The 16017-nt window shown below is 37.2% G+C and overlaps 1 protein-coding gene across 1 annotated transcript in view; it reads right to left on the minus strand.

Annotated features, from left to right (window-relative positions):
* Positions 1 to 13113: 13113 nt before the first annotated feature.
* LOC117290266 overlaps positions 13114 to 16017 on the minus strand; it is a 28102-nt gene continuing 25198 nt past the window's right edge. The window contains exon 8 of the mRNA XM_033771607.1: positions 13114 to 13284. Within this exon, the coding sequence (XP_033627498.1) occupies positions 13114 to 13284 (171 nt within the window). The remainder of the gene's footprint in view (positions 13285 to 16017) is intronic.

The raw sequence follows: 16017 nt of genomic DNA on the forward strand, positions 1-16017 counted from the left end.
GGGGTCTACTCTTAAATTTGTAAATAACATAAGAACTGATTTTTTAAAACCTTAGTTAACTGTTTATTCACATTCCACTCATCAAAACACATATATTAGTGACAAAAGCTTTATTTTGAAAAAATACCACTTCCAGGTGACTTTAAGGTTTAAAGTGGCAGATACTACCGTGGCACCATTTTTGACAACACCAATGATTTCTGGCCTAGAGCTTTGGGAAGATAAAATTGAACCATAGTTCTGAAATTTGCTCAAAACATGACAGTTTGGGAACAAAATTAAGTTCTGTTTACTGCGTAACAATTGTTTTTACCCTTACACAGATGTGTGTTAAGATTTGGATTCTCAGTATATTCCCAAGTTCTGTGAAGAAGAAAAAACGTAGAGCGCCAGCACGTTAATCTGAAGTTCGTTGGTTCAAATCCCGCTACAGTAAATGTTTATTGTTTCAACCCCCAAATCATTTCAAATTCACCCAGTCAGTTCTCTTGTGGTTTATTATTTGATAACAAAACAAATTGTAACAAATGCAGGCACATGAGCAAGTAGAATTGCTTCGTGCAAATAAAAAGAAGGATTATTAAGATATAGAATCCAATTCGATATCAGATAAGAAATATTATTAGATAACCTTTCGAAAGCTGGAAGGACATTTTGTCAAACAGTTTGAAATGGTGTGGGCGGAATACATGTTGTATTAACGGAACACGTTGCCTTGGATCGGGTGAGGTGGTCTAAAAAAAAGCGTTTGAAACCGTTTGTTATAAAATGCATACAGTTAGAAAGATGTCATAAAAGTAAAATAAAACGATCCACACAATTAATGTGCCTCGAAATTGCATGGTTTTCCTGGTACGTCGTGAACTAACACAGCACGCTATTTTGTGGAGTCAAGTTTCTGACTCCGTAAAATGGCAGACTGTGTTAGTTCGAAAAGTAAAAGTAAAACTACGCAATTTTGAGCCATGTTTGTTTGGATCCTTGTATTCTACTTTTAGAACATCTTTCTAACCATAATGCAGTTCATAACAAACGGTTTCCAACGCTTTGTATAGACCAACTCGCCCAATCCAAGGCAACGTGCCCCTTTAAGCAAAGGAAAAAAGAAAAAACGTCTGGATGGTTTGGTGAGCTTAAGATAGCTTTGCTGCAAGGATTCCATAATTCCCTTAGCCCCTTGGCCAAATACAAGTTGGGATTTACCTGGATTGGTGAAATGCCAATGGGGCAGAATAATAAGAAATCCGGGAGAATGGGGAATATTATAGCTTTGCATCTCATTTTAAGCAACGAAGAATGAGGATAAACAAAAATCAAAAAAATTCAGTTCTGAAAGCTTAATTTGTAATATCCTCCACTGTGTAATGGGGAATTAAATAAAATTTCCATTATTTGATTATTTGACACTTTCTGGAGGTTTAAAGGCAAAGTATAGCTTTATGAACCATTCGATTGTAGAATTGTAGATACAAAATAAACAATAAAACTATCTCTGACAATTTCATTTTAAAATGTCGAAGCGCTTTTGATATAAAGCCCAATCGAAAACAAAATATAGTACGGTTATGTCCACGCATGAAGAATAATCCGTATTTGGAATACACGATCTAAGAAACAAATCTGCATTGAACCCTTCTCATATTGCACATGTTTGAATCACTTTCTTTTAAACCACATTCCCTACAAATGGGAGACTTTGGGACGCTAGGTGGCAGCAGACTTACCAGGTAAATTCCCATCGTTTACGTAGTTCTGAGCGTGCGCACATGACCGAGAACAATGTATTTTACCTGCTGCCACCAAGCGTCCCAAAAGTCTCCCATCGGATACAAGTTATACAGTTTATTTTCGGATTCATTACCAAAGTATGAACCTCCCTTTAAAAATTCCCCCAAATCCAAAACACGGGTCACTCAAAACCCCCTAGGTTCCCACACCCAGGCATCATTACTTAAACTCCCCATAACCTCTGCAAACGACCACACAATCTACATTTATATTAGCATTGAGCCAATATTGAGCTTATTCGCAGCCTGTGGTGATATATTACACAGTCTTATGATTCCCACAGTGAACGGTCTCACTACTGAGCCCAAGAAAACCTCGAACCCATCCACGTGTAAAATCCTCACCTTTCCACATCTTTAATTTAATCAATTATGATTTTTATTTCCTTGTTATTCGATTTGGATACGATTTTCTCCTCATTATATATGCTGATTTTGTTTTGTAGGTATCGAAGATTGCACTAAGGGTCATGCCACTGTGCACATTGTAAATGAACCTTCATTTATTGTTCACCCTGAGCAGATATGGATGGTTCTTGCCAACTGATGACAATTGCACTTCTCTCAAGATAGTTTGCATCACACACACTTACACAAAAATAGTTTCCAAACCTTATGAGAGAAGCTTAAAGGCAGTGGACACTATTGGTAATTACTCAACATAATTATTACCAAACACCTTTCTTGATTACGGGTGATGGGGAGAGGGTGATGGTATAAAACATTGTCAGAAACGGCTCCCTTTGAAGTGACGTTATTCGAGAAAGAAGTAATTTTCCATGAATTTGATTTCGAGACCTCAGATTTAGAATTTTTGGTCTCGAAATCAAGCATCTGAAAGCACACAACTTCGTGTGACCATGGTGTGACAAGGTTTTTTTTCTGTCATTAATATCTCGCAACTTCGACGACCGATTGAGCTCAAATTTTCACAGGTTTATTACTTTATGCATATGTTGAGATACACAAACTGTGAAGACTAGTCTTTGACAATTACCAATAGTGTCCAGTGTCTTTAAGATCGTTTGCATCACACACACAGACCTATAATGTTTTATACACAAATTTAGTTTCCAAACCTTATGAGAGTAGGCTTAAATGCAAAGCATTCGTTTGGATTCGGAATCGTTCGATTGTTTTAATCATATATATGATAACACTAACCTGGAGTGTAAACATTTCATTTTAAAAGGGTGGAACCGTTTGTGAGATCTCCGAACATCCATAGAGAATTTGCCACGAAGGAAAACAACAATCCGTTTTAGGAATCAATCATAGAAACGTAACTGACAGTAACGTTTATCAGGTTGAAATATAGGGCATAAAAACCTAGGCCTTCATACATGTTACATGATCACAGTCAAAGTAAAATGTTTATCAAAATGCTTTGTTAATATTCGAACGCTGCTGTACTTCTAACATGAGGTTTTTATTGCCATTAATTCAAAGAGTGATAAGCAAATGATGTCCTACGCCACTAATTAAAAATTATGTATCTCTGAAATTCGTTTGGACCACACACACACCTCTAACAAAAGTACTGGTCCGGATCTAGTGATTTGAGGCTTTGATAACTTGATTTATTTTTGCTTGTTTAAAAATGTTGTTGTTGTTTATATTTGTTTGCTTTATGGATAATATGGATAAAGGGTAACATCCATAAATGGCAAGTTATTGTTCTTAAGATTGGTGGTTTGACGACTGCTAATTAAAAGGTTTGACGCGAGCAATTACGTGAACGTGAACGTGAACGTGAACGTGAACTTCAACAATTTCTGTTGTTTCTGGATGTCACACCTTTGGGCTCATTGCATGCTAAGCTTATTGCATGCCCGTCTGCGCGATTTTTCGTATCTGACGTGAAAATTAATGGTAACTTCACGTATGCTAAAAATGTGAGATTTTAACGACACTGTTTTCTGACGCTCACGTGTACGTTCACGCGGAACGTGCAGCTAAAACTCCCTATTGTGTGTGTGCAATCGTGTGGATTTTTTGCATAAGCACGAATATTTTCCCTAAGTAGAAAACATGTATAACTATAGGTGTATGTGTTTCAACATATCCCTGTGTACACTTTACTTAAGCAGCTAGCGCAGGCATTGGTCATGATTAAGGAACATTTGTAAATGTAAAATGGTTTCATCAACTAGAAAATTACATACAAAATAAAATAAAATAAAAACAGTAAATAAACAAAAATCAATTTATCCATTCAGCAAGAGACACCTGTTCAGTTCCATGTGTTCCCCGCACGTAGTCCGTTCGTACATGAACTTCATCACATCCCATTGTTTCCATTCTGACAGTTAGTCATCGAATGGCCTCACTCATGTCAACCCAATAAAGCAAATTATAAAACAGAGACTGGTACCGTTAATTTTAATGAAGTAGAGGCGAGGCCAAACATGTTTTCAGCATGACTGTACAACACAATATCAACAGCTGCAAAAGCTGCCCATTCGTGTCATAACTCTTATATTGATTGCCTTTAACTGCCCGTTCATAATTTGCAAATTGATGATGTACTGAAACATCATTATGCAGTATGGGCAATTCCACGTTTTTGATACACTTTGGAGATTTTGGGTTGTATAAAAAACACACAAGAGTATGGTTTTTGTCTTCATTATTTTCTTGCAACTTCGATGACCAAATGAGCCCAAATTGTCACAGACTTGTGATTCACTAAGTGAGACTACTGGTCTTTGACAATTTTAACATGTGTCCAGTCTCTTTAGACACCAACGATAAGATCCAGAAAAAATGTGTCATGTATGATATACAGAGTACGCAAATTCAGTTCCTGACAATCGTGGGTAACCAATTTTGTGTCTTGTATATCATACATGAAGCCCTTTTCGGATCTCATCTTTGGTAAAAAAAAAAAAAGTACCGTGGTTAGCAGTGAAATTACCCATACTCCGTTCTCTTTAAACGGATGCAATCTATATCTTCCAGACAGTGCAGTTCATCTCACTCACATTTTAATTGGTTCTGCTATCACGCTGGGATTGATATTATTTAAACAAATGAAGTCAAGTCTATGTTATTGTAGAAGTTGTACATGCATGTACTAGGTTCGTGGGGGAGCCATACACCGAGTTCAGTTTGAACACATGTTTCAAAACTGAAACTTTTCCTCAATAGAAATAAAAACATCATAGGAAAAACATACTAAAACCAAACAAATGGTATTTAATCTGTATGCTTTTGTAAGAGACAAAGGGGTTCTGTAGTAAAACGTTTACGTTGTTGTAACTTCTGGCAGAACAGTTTTACGGAGGTTTCTCACTATGGGAATATATTTGCTTATTTTGTGTGTGTTTTTAGTTCGCCCCGAAAAAGAATAAACGCCAATCTTGGTAAAGCGCTGCAATAAGAAAACATTCAAGATTAAACAAAAATACCTCGATCAGGCATGCTGATTGAAGGACTTGTTAGTCATGTTCATTTCTTGTTTCTTATATGCTTCTTCAATAGAAATGAAAACATCGAAAGGAAAACAGAATAAGTACCAAACAAATGAGAGGTAAAAACAAACTTAATGCCAACTACTATATGCCAGTGCTCTGAGGGAAAGCCAATAGAACTTTGGTTTCGAATGAAAACTAATTACATCATCACAAGCAAATACTGAGTTTCCCCCCACCTCATGTACAATGAACAGGAGCACAGTAACCCTTCATTGTTGATTCCCCCACCCAGCGTCCCATACATACGTAAAGCTTTAAGTCAATACATTAATTTCCAAATAATTGATTGTACATTTCCTTGAAAGATAATTGGTATTGAACAGACTTCTTGTCTAGTTTTGTAGAGATCCCGAAACTGACAAAATCCCTTTAGTGAACACGATTCTTAATTATAATTTACCAGAGGCACTGAACATGTCCTCCTATCATGAGTTTATAATTAATAGTCTCATGGAAGAAGTTTTTGGTATTGTTTTTTGCTGAGAAATTGGTATGCCTTGTGGAACACCACGGTACAATGAAGCACTTTGTACTCGGTGCTTTACAAGGATTGCAACAAAATTCACAAGCAACTGTGTTGGACTCAGCCTTGGACTGAGTCACAACTGTCAATGACTCGGAATTGACACTAAAGACTTGCACTGTATTGGAATCGGACTTGGACTTTAGTCAAAAATGTTAATGACTCGGGCTCGACACTATAAACAACTCACACTCGGTTAGACTCAGACTTGGACTTGAGTCCTAACTGTCCTAACTGCCAATGACCCGGCCTCGACACTGACGATTTGCACTTGATTGGACTCGGACTGAGACTTGAGTCAAAACTGTTAATGACTCGGACTCGACACAAAAGACTCTCAATCGATCAGCTTCAGACTTGGACTGGAGTCCTAACTGTCAATGACCCGGACTCGACACTGAGGAATTGCACTCGATTTGACATCGACTTGGACTCGAGTCCTAACTGCCAATGACAGAGACTCGACACTTAAGACTCGCACTCGATTGGAATCGAACTTGGACTTTAGTCCTAACTGTTAGTGACTCGGACTCGACACTCGGGACTAGCACTCGATTGGACTCGGACTTGGACTTGAGTCCTAACTGCCAATGACTCGGACTCGACACTGAAGACTCACACTCCGATGGTACTCAAAGTCTTACACTTGAGCCACAAAATATCAATGACCTGGACTTGAAACTGAGAACTTGCACTTGATCGGACTCAGACTTGGACTTGAGCTCTAACTGTCCATGACTCGGACTCGACACTAAATACCCGCACTCCAACGGTACTCACAGTCTAACCTTGAGCCACAAAATGGAATGACTCGGAGTCGACACTAATGGCTCTCGAACTCAGGCTTAATGCTGAAAGACTCCACTATAAACTGCCACTGGACAACCAAACGCACTCAGGTCGTGTCCTTGGCAGCTCGACTACGGCTGCGACTGTTGACAAGGGTGTTGCTAAGGATGTGCTAAACTTCAATGCATGATGACTCGGTCATCCAGCCGTAGCCATAGCCGTAACAGGCAACTTTTAACACACAATGACTCGCAGAGGCAGGTCCAATATACTAATATTACTATACGACACACTGTGGTATTGTATATCTTGCCTGCAAGGGGAAGATTTATCGACGGGCACAAAGCCTCTATGCAACTTTAACCGTTTTATCGACAACACGAGATCTGTGGTCTAGCGGTTAAGACATCTGCCTTTGGAGGAAGATTGAAAGAAGACCTTAAGGGTGACTGTGTGGTTTCTCAAACAAGACTCAGTAAGACTGTGAAGATTGTAACACTAGGCCTACTGGTGGTCTTCTTGAAATCTACCAAGGACCAACCCAGCATGTTAATTCTGTGATGAGTCTCTTTACTGTAAAAACTAGGGTGTTAATTTGACACCATGGTAAAAACAGTAACACCACAGGGTGTTAAACTAACACCAATGTAATGGTGTTGGCAGATGTTAGTGTTACTTTAACACTCTATGGTGCAAACAACTCACTGCTATTACCGTTAACAAGAGTAGGCTTTCGATATGAAACTACATAAAATGTTGTAGTTCGTGGTCATTACCAAAGTATGACCCTATGACACACTGGCTTCAAAATAGGGTGTTGCTACTGTACATCATATTTCTGTAAAGGGAGTGCGTGCACTTGTACACAGATTTATGTTTAGCCCTGTAATTGCATGAATCATGCTTTAAAAAATGGAAATTATATGATTTTACATACTTATGTATAACACGTCTCAAATTATGTGCATGCATAATTCATACTATTTAACAAACTGTAAAGAAGGGAGGGATAATATATACCCATTCCTCTAACAAGAGTCATATGTACACAATAACCGATACAAAACCACACCTCATCGTGGAGTCATGTACTTGAGCATTACAAACAAATCTCAAATTCTGTACATGAATAATTCAACAAGCTAAAACATAGAGGGCGTGAAACCATACACAGCCATTCCTCTACCAAGAGTCATGTTTACAGAATGTGCTGGTAGGTTGCCCCAACCACTGATAACAAAAATAAACACAAAACTCAAACCCTGCATTTCTAATATTTACATCTGAATAATACAAATCAATAATTAATTAAAACTTTACATAGGGCTGTGTTGATACTCCCATCATTCCTACAACTAGCGTCATGTTTACACAATGTGCGGGTTGGTATAGCCCCAAGCTGATACAAAAATAAACCAAAACTGAAACCCTGCATTTCTAATTTTCATCTAGATACTGGAAATAAATAATTAATAAAAAAATTGACATCAGGCGGTAGTGACACACCCCTTATTCCTACAACCAGAGTCATGTTTATACTATAATTATGCTGGTAGTATTTAAACTTAAAGGCACTGAACGCCTTTGCTTGTAATTGCCAAATACCAGTCTTCTCACTTGGTGTATCCCAACTTTATGTGTATAAAAAAAAACTTGTAAAAATTTTGGCCAAAATTGGTAATCGAATTTGCAAGAGAATAACGAAAAACAAAACACCCTCGTTGCATTACTTTGTGTGCTTTTAGATGCATACTAACGGCTTCCAGTCTTTTATGAATTGGGTGAGAAGCTATCTCTTTCTCAAAAAGTATGTTATATCAGAGGGAGCCGTTTCTCACAATGTTTTATACTTATCAACAGCTCTCCATTACTCGATATTAATGTATTGTTTATCTTCATGTTGTTAATTTCTTTTTGATGTCATTGTTCAACATGTTTGATGTTGGCATGTGCAGTTTACATTTTAACTGTGATACATGTTTTAATCAACCATTTATTAATTGAAATTGCTCGCACCAAGTAAGTTTTTACGCCAGCAACTACTATGACTAATTACCAATAGTGTCCATTGCCTTTAAGGCTGCCCCTACACTATCTCGTTATCACATCATCCATGAGTCATACAATAGTATATGAGAGATGATGAAGGATGAACACAGCAAGCAGTGTATCCTTGCTGTAGTAGATCGTGTGTACATAATGCTAATGGAACTTTGCTGGCTTTAAATCTTGTGCGATTCAATTTATGTTTCACTGGCTCTTGCAAAAAAGAACAGTATCTCTGAGCAATTGCGAGATTTTAGTACATTGTGTTCGGTTAGAGGCAGTGAACACTATTGGTAATTAATCAAAGTAGTGATTTGCATAAAACCTTACTTGGTACCGAGTAATGGGGAGAGGTTGATAGTATAAAACATTGTGAGAAACAGCTTCCTCTGAAGTGGAGTAGTTTTCGAGAAAGAAGTAATTTTCCACGAATTTAATTTCGAGACCTCAAGTTTAGATTTTGAGGTCTCGAAATGAAGCATCTGAAAGCACACAACTTTGTGTGACAAGGGTGTTTTTTTCTTTCATAGTTATCCCGCAACTCCGACGACCAATTGAGCTCAAATTTTCACAGGTTTGTTATTTTATGCATATGTTGAGATACACCAACTGTGAAGACTAGTCAAAAGGAATGCGCGTGTGATATTATCATAGTGCTTTACAAAATCTCAATCTGAACTCTTAACGAAACATTTCTGATTTCTAATCTGATAACGTATGCGTTTGACTTGGGTTTAATGAATTTCGTGTTCGGGGAACCTTGCAGAGAAATACTGCTTTTCAAAATATCACATTTGTGTACATGATAATGAATTCGCAGGCCTGTAGGAAAAGACAAAATGGCGCACGATTTGAAAATCCAAACTGGCATGCTGGTCTTGCATTTGAGTACACATTATTCAATTACTTATTCGGTTCAAACGCAGGCGTGGCATTGAACATAAGCCTCGTATAGGTCATGACCTCCATTGCATTGGTCTTGGCCACGGTGACCCTTCAGAAATTTCACATAAATTAACAATTCTTCAATGCCCTTGCAACATGGAAATGGCCTTGCCCTCTAAATAAAATCAATTTCAAGGCCTACAAACGGTTTTGTTTTCTTGTAAAATCTCTTCAAATGCATTTGTTAACATTCAATAGATGTTCGCATTTAGCATACATATGTTTTCTTTGTTTCATCAGGTGAGGTAAACAGACAATATTTTATACGCAATTAAACAGACTTTGGGAACTTTCTCAGAACGTCAGTAGCGGAAGAAATGTTAAACCAAGAAGCCTTCAAGATCACCTAAACTTTTTTTAGCACTTTGCTAGCTGTCAATTGATAACACTTTGACCGTCACCCAACACACTTGTTATTCAAACGAACCTGATGACATTTGCTGGCCTGATGGACACCATGGGTTGCTGCGTCCAAATCACCCAAGACCTGTGAATAATTCATAAATCGAGTTCCCACAATCCAGACCTGTTGGCCTAGTACTAATGCCACTATACACACATGAAATATTATCTATACGTAGCACAACACAACTCGTCTGCTCTGACGAAGAAATTGAATATTTTAAACAATTTCTCGGTAACATTCGGTCTCGATGGCATTACGGACTTACTCTAGGGGGGCACTTTACAATTCGATGCATCAGATGGTGGTCGATGCAAAACTCGTTTTCTATATACTGGCACAACACTGTTTGTTCAACGTATCTCGTTACACAATCTTCAATATTCTGAAACATATTATTCATTGGAAATCCTACCCAAGTTGGAAGAAACACAATATACGATTTGGTATGGTGCCTTATCATAGTGAAATAACCAAACATGGGATACAAGAAAAGTCGAATGGTCCTCAATGGGATATGAAGGAAAGGGCATTAACAACTAGGTTGTGAAAAGAGGTTTCACTTGTTCAATATTCTGGAACATATTCGTTTACAATTCTTCGTGAGTTGCAAGGACAATGAAACTGGAGAAGTACTTTCATAAAATAAATATACTAATTATAAAGATGGGAAAAAGGGTTAATTTTCAATTTTAAATACTATCCAAGTCGCAGTCGTAGCATTTGAAGAAACCAAAGATCAGTGTTTCTTATTTTGGTAGCGGCCAACAAAAATAGGCATAATATTGAACGTGCATCCCTCGCATAACATGTTGTTGTCTCTCGAATTCCCGAAAAAAAAATCTAATCCGCGGCAGCAGAATAACATTACAAGTTCTTAATAAAGGAACGTACCACCCCAGCAAGTATATATAAACATGGTGTTACCGAAGACCAAATTTGATACCTCACCATGCAATGCATCAAATCCCACAAACATATTTTGTTTCCAATAAAAACATGATCTCCTTGTGTGGTTAAAACTTCTAAATTTGGTTTACAAAGGTACGTTGATGGAAATGAGTTTACTCTTTAAACAAAGAAGTTGTGATACTTCCTTCTAATGTCATCAGACATCCCCTTTAAGTAGATGAGCGGCGTCTACCCTCATCAAGGTAGACATATATTAATTTTGCTGGTTAAATGAGTTGAAATGATTGACATCAACACCAGCTATGACTAATCTCAACTCTGATAGAGAATCAAAGGCCAAGACGAACTCAATCAGTTCTCCAGACAATTTTTGAGAACACAGACTAGAAGTATGGGCCTATAAACCAGGAAATCTCAACTGCGTATGACTTATTAATTTTTGGTTTTTACCCATATACACCGATGTGTGTAGCACTGTATACTCAGTACTTTCCCCGAGTCCTGTGAAAAAAACCACAGGCATTTTACTCGGGTGGGATTCGAACCCACGACCCTTGCAATTCCCTTTGCAATAGTTCGAATCCCACCCGAGTAAAATGCCTGTGGTTTTTTTCACAGGACTCGGGGAAAGTACTGAGTATACAGTGCTACACACATCGGTGTATATGGGTAAAAACCAAAAATTAATATTCTTTATCCCGATGCAAATTTAACATCTATTTAAATGCGTATGTCTTATTCAATATTTTGTAAAACAAACAAACAAACAAACAGTAGCCCTTATGATTCATCACAACTGATTAAACTATATCACTGTGGATGTCAACAATACATATTCTCTATACAACATTCATTATCTTTTACTTCATCATTATAACCCTGACAATCTATGTTTTACGAAGTATATAGTCAAAAGTATGCCCTCACCAAGATATACACAAATTAATTTTGCGTTAATTTTACTGGCGTATTAAGGATGATTGACATCAACACCAAACTATGACTAATCTCAACCCTGCAGAGAATCAAAGGCAATCAAGACTGACACAATCAGTTCTCCAGACAATCCTTAAAAAACACAGACTAGACATTGGGCCAACAACCCCAGCAAATCTCAACTGAGTTTATATATTGATAAGAATCAAACAGCGAGCCCTTATGATTCATCACTTGATTAAGCTCGTGCGTTGTGAATGTGAACAATAGGCATGGTCTTTACTTCCTTCATTATCTTGTCCATACTTTCATAAAAATATAACCGTGCAAATCTACCTATATTTGTAATGGTGTAAAGAGTCAAGAGTAAATCAGTGTGAGTCATAACATTAACTCTTGCATTGTGAGTGTGAACAATACATAACTTCCATACTTACATCATAATTTGTCTCATACGTCAATCTTTATCTTTGACATTTCCAATTTTGACAGGTTTCCGAATGCTATTTGTAGCTCGGTATTCTTTAATTTCCAAACAGATTTCTGAGATCTGCGTTCAATGTCATCTATGAGTAACCATGGCACTGTCATCTTATGGCACTGTCCTCTTATGACAAGCGCATCATCCTTTCAGCCTCGGTTTGGCTACACTGATTTGAATCACCGATTCGTATCACTGATTTGAATCACAGGTTTGAACCACTGATTTGAATCACCGATTTGTATCACTGATTTGAATCACAGGTTTGAACCACTGATTTGAATCACAGATTTGAACCACTGATTTGAATCACAGGTTTGAACCACTGATTTGAACCACTGATTTGAATCACTAATTTGAATCACTGATTTGAATCACAGATTTGCACCACTGATTTGAATCACTAATTTGTATCACAGATTTGAATCACTGATTTGAATCACTGATTTGAATCACTGATTTAAACCACTGATTTGAATCACTAATTTGTATCACTAATTTGAATCACTGATTTGAATCACAGATTGTAATCACTGCTTTGATCAGAAGACAAAATAGGGTTGAGCCGAGAATGTTTTTACAGCCCTCGTTTTGTCCTTCATCATTAGTACAGACGACCCCAGCAAGCACTTAACATTTACAAACTGTATATAAGAGGTACAATGCAAGAATCCACATCAGCAAATGTTATTTGATACGTCAGTTACTCATTCCCTTAGAGTATTGTAATCTATAAAGCAACATTAACAAGGACAAATATGGCACCAGCCTACCAAATCTAATCATGTTTCAGAAGTCTCCCCCAACGATGTGCCTCACAACGTCTCTTTAATGTCCTCATCCCCAAACCCCTTTCCCTCCCCATCCCATGCAGTCATGAATAATTGGCCTGCAGGGTGCAGCTGAATACACATCCCTGAGGGTCGACTGAGGCCCCCAGTCTTAGCGTACAAGGTGTCTACAATGTCACCTTCACCATCACATTGCTGGATTTGTTATGATTATTTGGCGAACAGAAAAAAATCGTAATTTTAGCAATTTGACAGCCTCTCACATACAGTGACACGTCATTACTACATCCGGTGTTCAAGATGTTTATAAAAACCTTTATCCTGTGCTTCTCCTTGAATGTATTTTTAAATTACAGTAATATTTCAGGAAACAATAGAATTGAATACACAGGAAGCTATAACTTGTTAAAACGTATGTCACGAACAACTCTTTGTATATTATTATCCTAAACGGACATTTCAGCAATTTCACAGCCACTAACATACACTGGCATTTTCTGGCAACATTTTGTAGTCAAAAAGTTGTCTACAGACCGATGCTTTGTTTTGCCTCTGTGTGTTTTCCTTGAGCGTGTGTCTTGTTGTACATGATTGTTTTTGAAGAAAATAAAAATTAAATACATTTTAAGCTATGTATATTAATAACTGATGCCATGAACAACTGTTTGCATATTATTTCAAAGGGAATTTTAGCAGCTTCACAGCTACTTCAAACACTGGCAAGTTCTAGTTTCGTCCAACGGTATCAATGTTAAAGACCAATTTTGTTTTGGGGCTAATGTGTTTTCGTTTTTAATTTACTGTTTAATAATTTCAGACGACAGTTAGAGTTCACTCAAAAAGTTAAGCCATTAATAACATTATTTATTTATTTATTTATTTGTCTTATAGGGACTGTGTAATTTTTGCAAATTTTGTGCTCGCGACCAAATGGCATAGCAATACATTTTTCATGGGGATGGTGATTGGCGAGGCGGGAATAAAGAAAATGTAACTGTCAAGAAATGTTCAAAAACACAGGTCAAAAACAAAAATCAGATAATTGTGGTAGAAAAGAGAAAAGTACTATAAGACATCCACAATTTAAAGTACAAGTGAACATAAATGCTGCACCTAGAAAAATAAAGTACATAACAAATCAATAAAACCGTCTACCCTTTCTTACATGTTGACTTTCGTACTGACTCACACGCAGGGTTTTAACTTGTTACACTCTGATCGCCAACCATGCTGACGTGCACAAATTAATTTGATTTACAACTCAATCTCGTGTTCCTCATCGAAAACAAAGGAAGATGGAAAACAAGGAACTGAATTGGAAAATCTGTCGCGCTCACAAGGTCCGTCCCGGACTTTGTGTTCTTGTTTCACCTGGTCCGTTTTCTTCCTCTCCTATGGAACGCCCCTTAGTTCATTGCCCGTAGCCTGTGATTGTAATCTGTTTATAATGCATTTCAATGCAGGTGTCGTCTGATTGCTGATATGAATGCACGAGAATTATGGTGTAAAAAAATAATAAAAAAACATGGATGAAGAAACAATTCTGAAAAGGTGGTTCACCTGAACAACACAGTTGGGATATTACAAAGTACGTGCAATATGGACAGGTTTGCGGTAACACCATGTAGTGGCTATCTCTCATGAGTTATGAGTTGGGGCGGTTCTGAAAAGAACCGTTGGTTTCAACTCAACGTTTCGATGTGTATGCTCTGATCGTCTTCTGGAGAAGGCTGCACCCGAAAGTACGTGCACCCGACTGACACAGTTTGTTATTCTTAAGTGTAAATCACTGAATGTTAATGCACTTAGCAAAAGCAGCTGGACTGCTACTTGTCAACTATCACATGCACTAGGATATCGGCATTGTAGACGTAGTACACGTCACACCCATACATAACCAGCTTCATGACTTTTAACATTGATTTCACTCAAGTTTTTTGTCCTGAAAAGTGTCAGGTTGAGTTTCATTTAATTTATATGATTTTCTTTATGTTTTTTTTTTTTGTAGTTTGGGTTTACAAACTATACAACCTGCATGATGACAAAGAGAACGTCTTGTTTTTGTTCATACAGAACGCCTCCATAGACGGTCATTTTGTGCAGTTTGCGAACAACTAAACAAACAAAAAGGTTGCCGTAGATGATGATTTTGAATAATAAAGTAGAGTGTTGAAACTACATTTGGAAAATAAAATTAAAAAACCATAAAGGAAACCGATAGACACTCTTGTTTTATCCGAATACGTATAAAAAAAGGAGATGAAACACAACATTTTAACATTTTAACACCATTATTGTAGCCTTCGTGGAAAAGCAATTCAGCTTACACTTCCTAAGGCAGAAAATTCTATGAACAATGAATACTGAAATCAGCAGAGGAACTTTGTTTTCAGATAACCACGGTGTCTGAAAATCTTGTAATTATCTTAAGTCAAACATCAATTTTTTTTCTAAAATGTTACAAGTATAATTTTATCTTTGAAGACATTTCTTAAAAGAATGTACCATCATCAGGTCAGGAGATCCTAAACCAGGCTTTAAGATCACATATTCTTTTATTTATGTATTTATTTATTCTTTGAGGCTTTAAAAACATCAAAACACACACTCAGCAACAATAACAGACAATGTAGGATTTAAAAACATTAGGAAAACAATGGGAGACATAACAAGCCAAACAGAAAAAGCAAACAGAAGCCTAGGGATTGATCAAAAGCGAACCAAATCACTATCCAAAGGGACAATCCCTTTAGGTGTAAAAATAAGACATACAATAAGCAATCAAAGTGGAACACAATAGAAGCATTTGCATATCAGAATCAAAAGGTTATCCAAATGCAAATCAAAAGGGTTTGTCAAACGTATTCAACAAACTTCCATTATGCAAATATCCTTATTTATGTTGAGAGAGTAGAGTTGTTGTTGTTT

Source organism: Asterias rubens, chromosome 1, assembly GCF_902459465.1.
Source record: "Asterias rubens chromosome 1, eAstRub1.3, whole genome shotgun sequence".
Classification (NCBI taxonomy): domain Eukaryota; kingdom Metazoa; phylum Echinodermata; class Asteroidea; order Forcipulatida; family Asteriidae; genus Asterias; species Asterias rubens.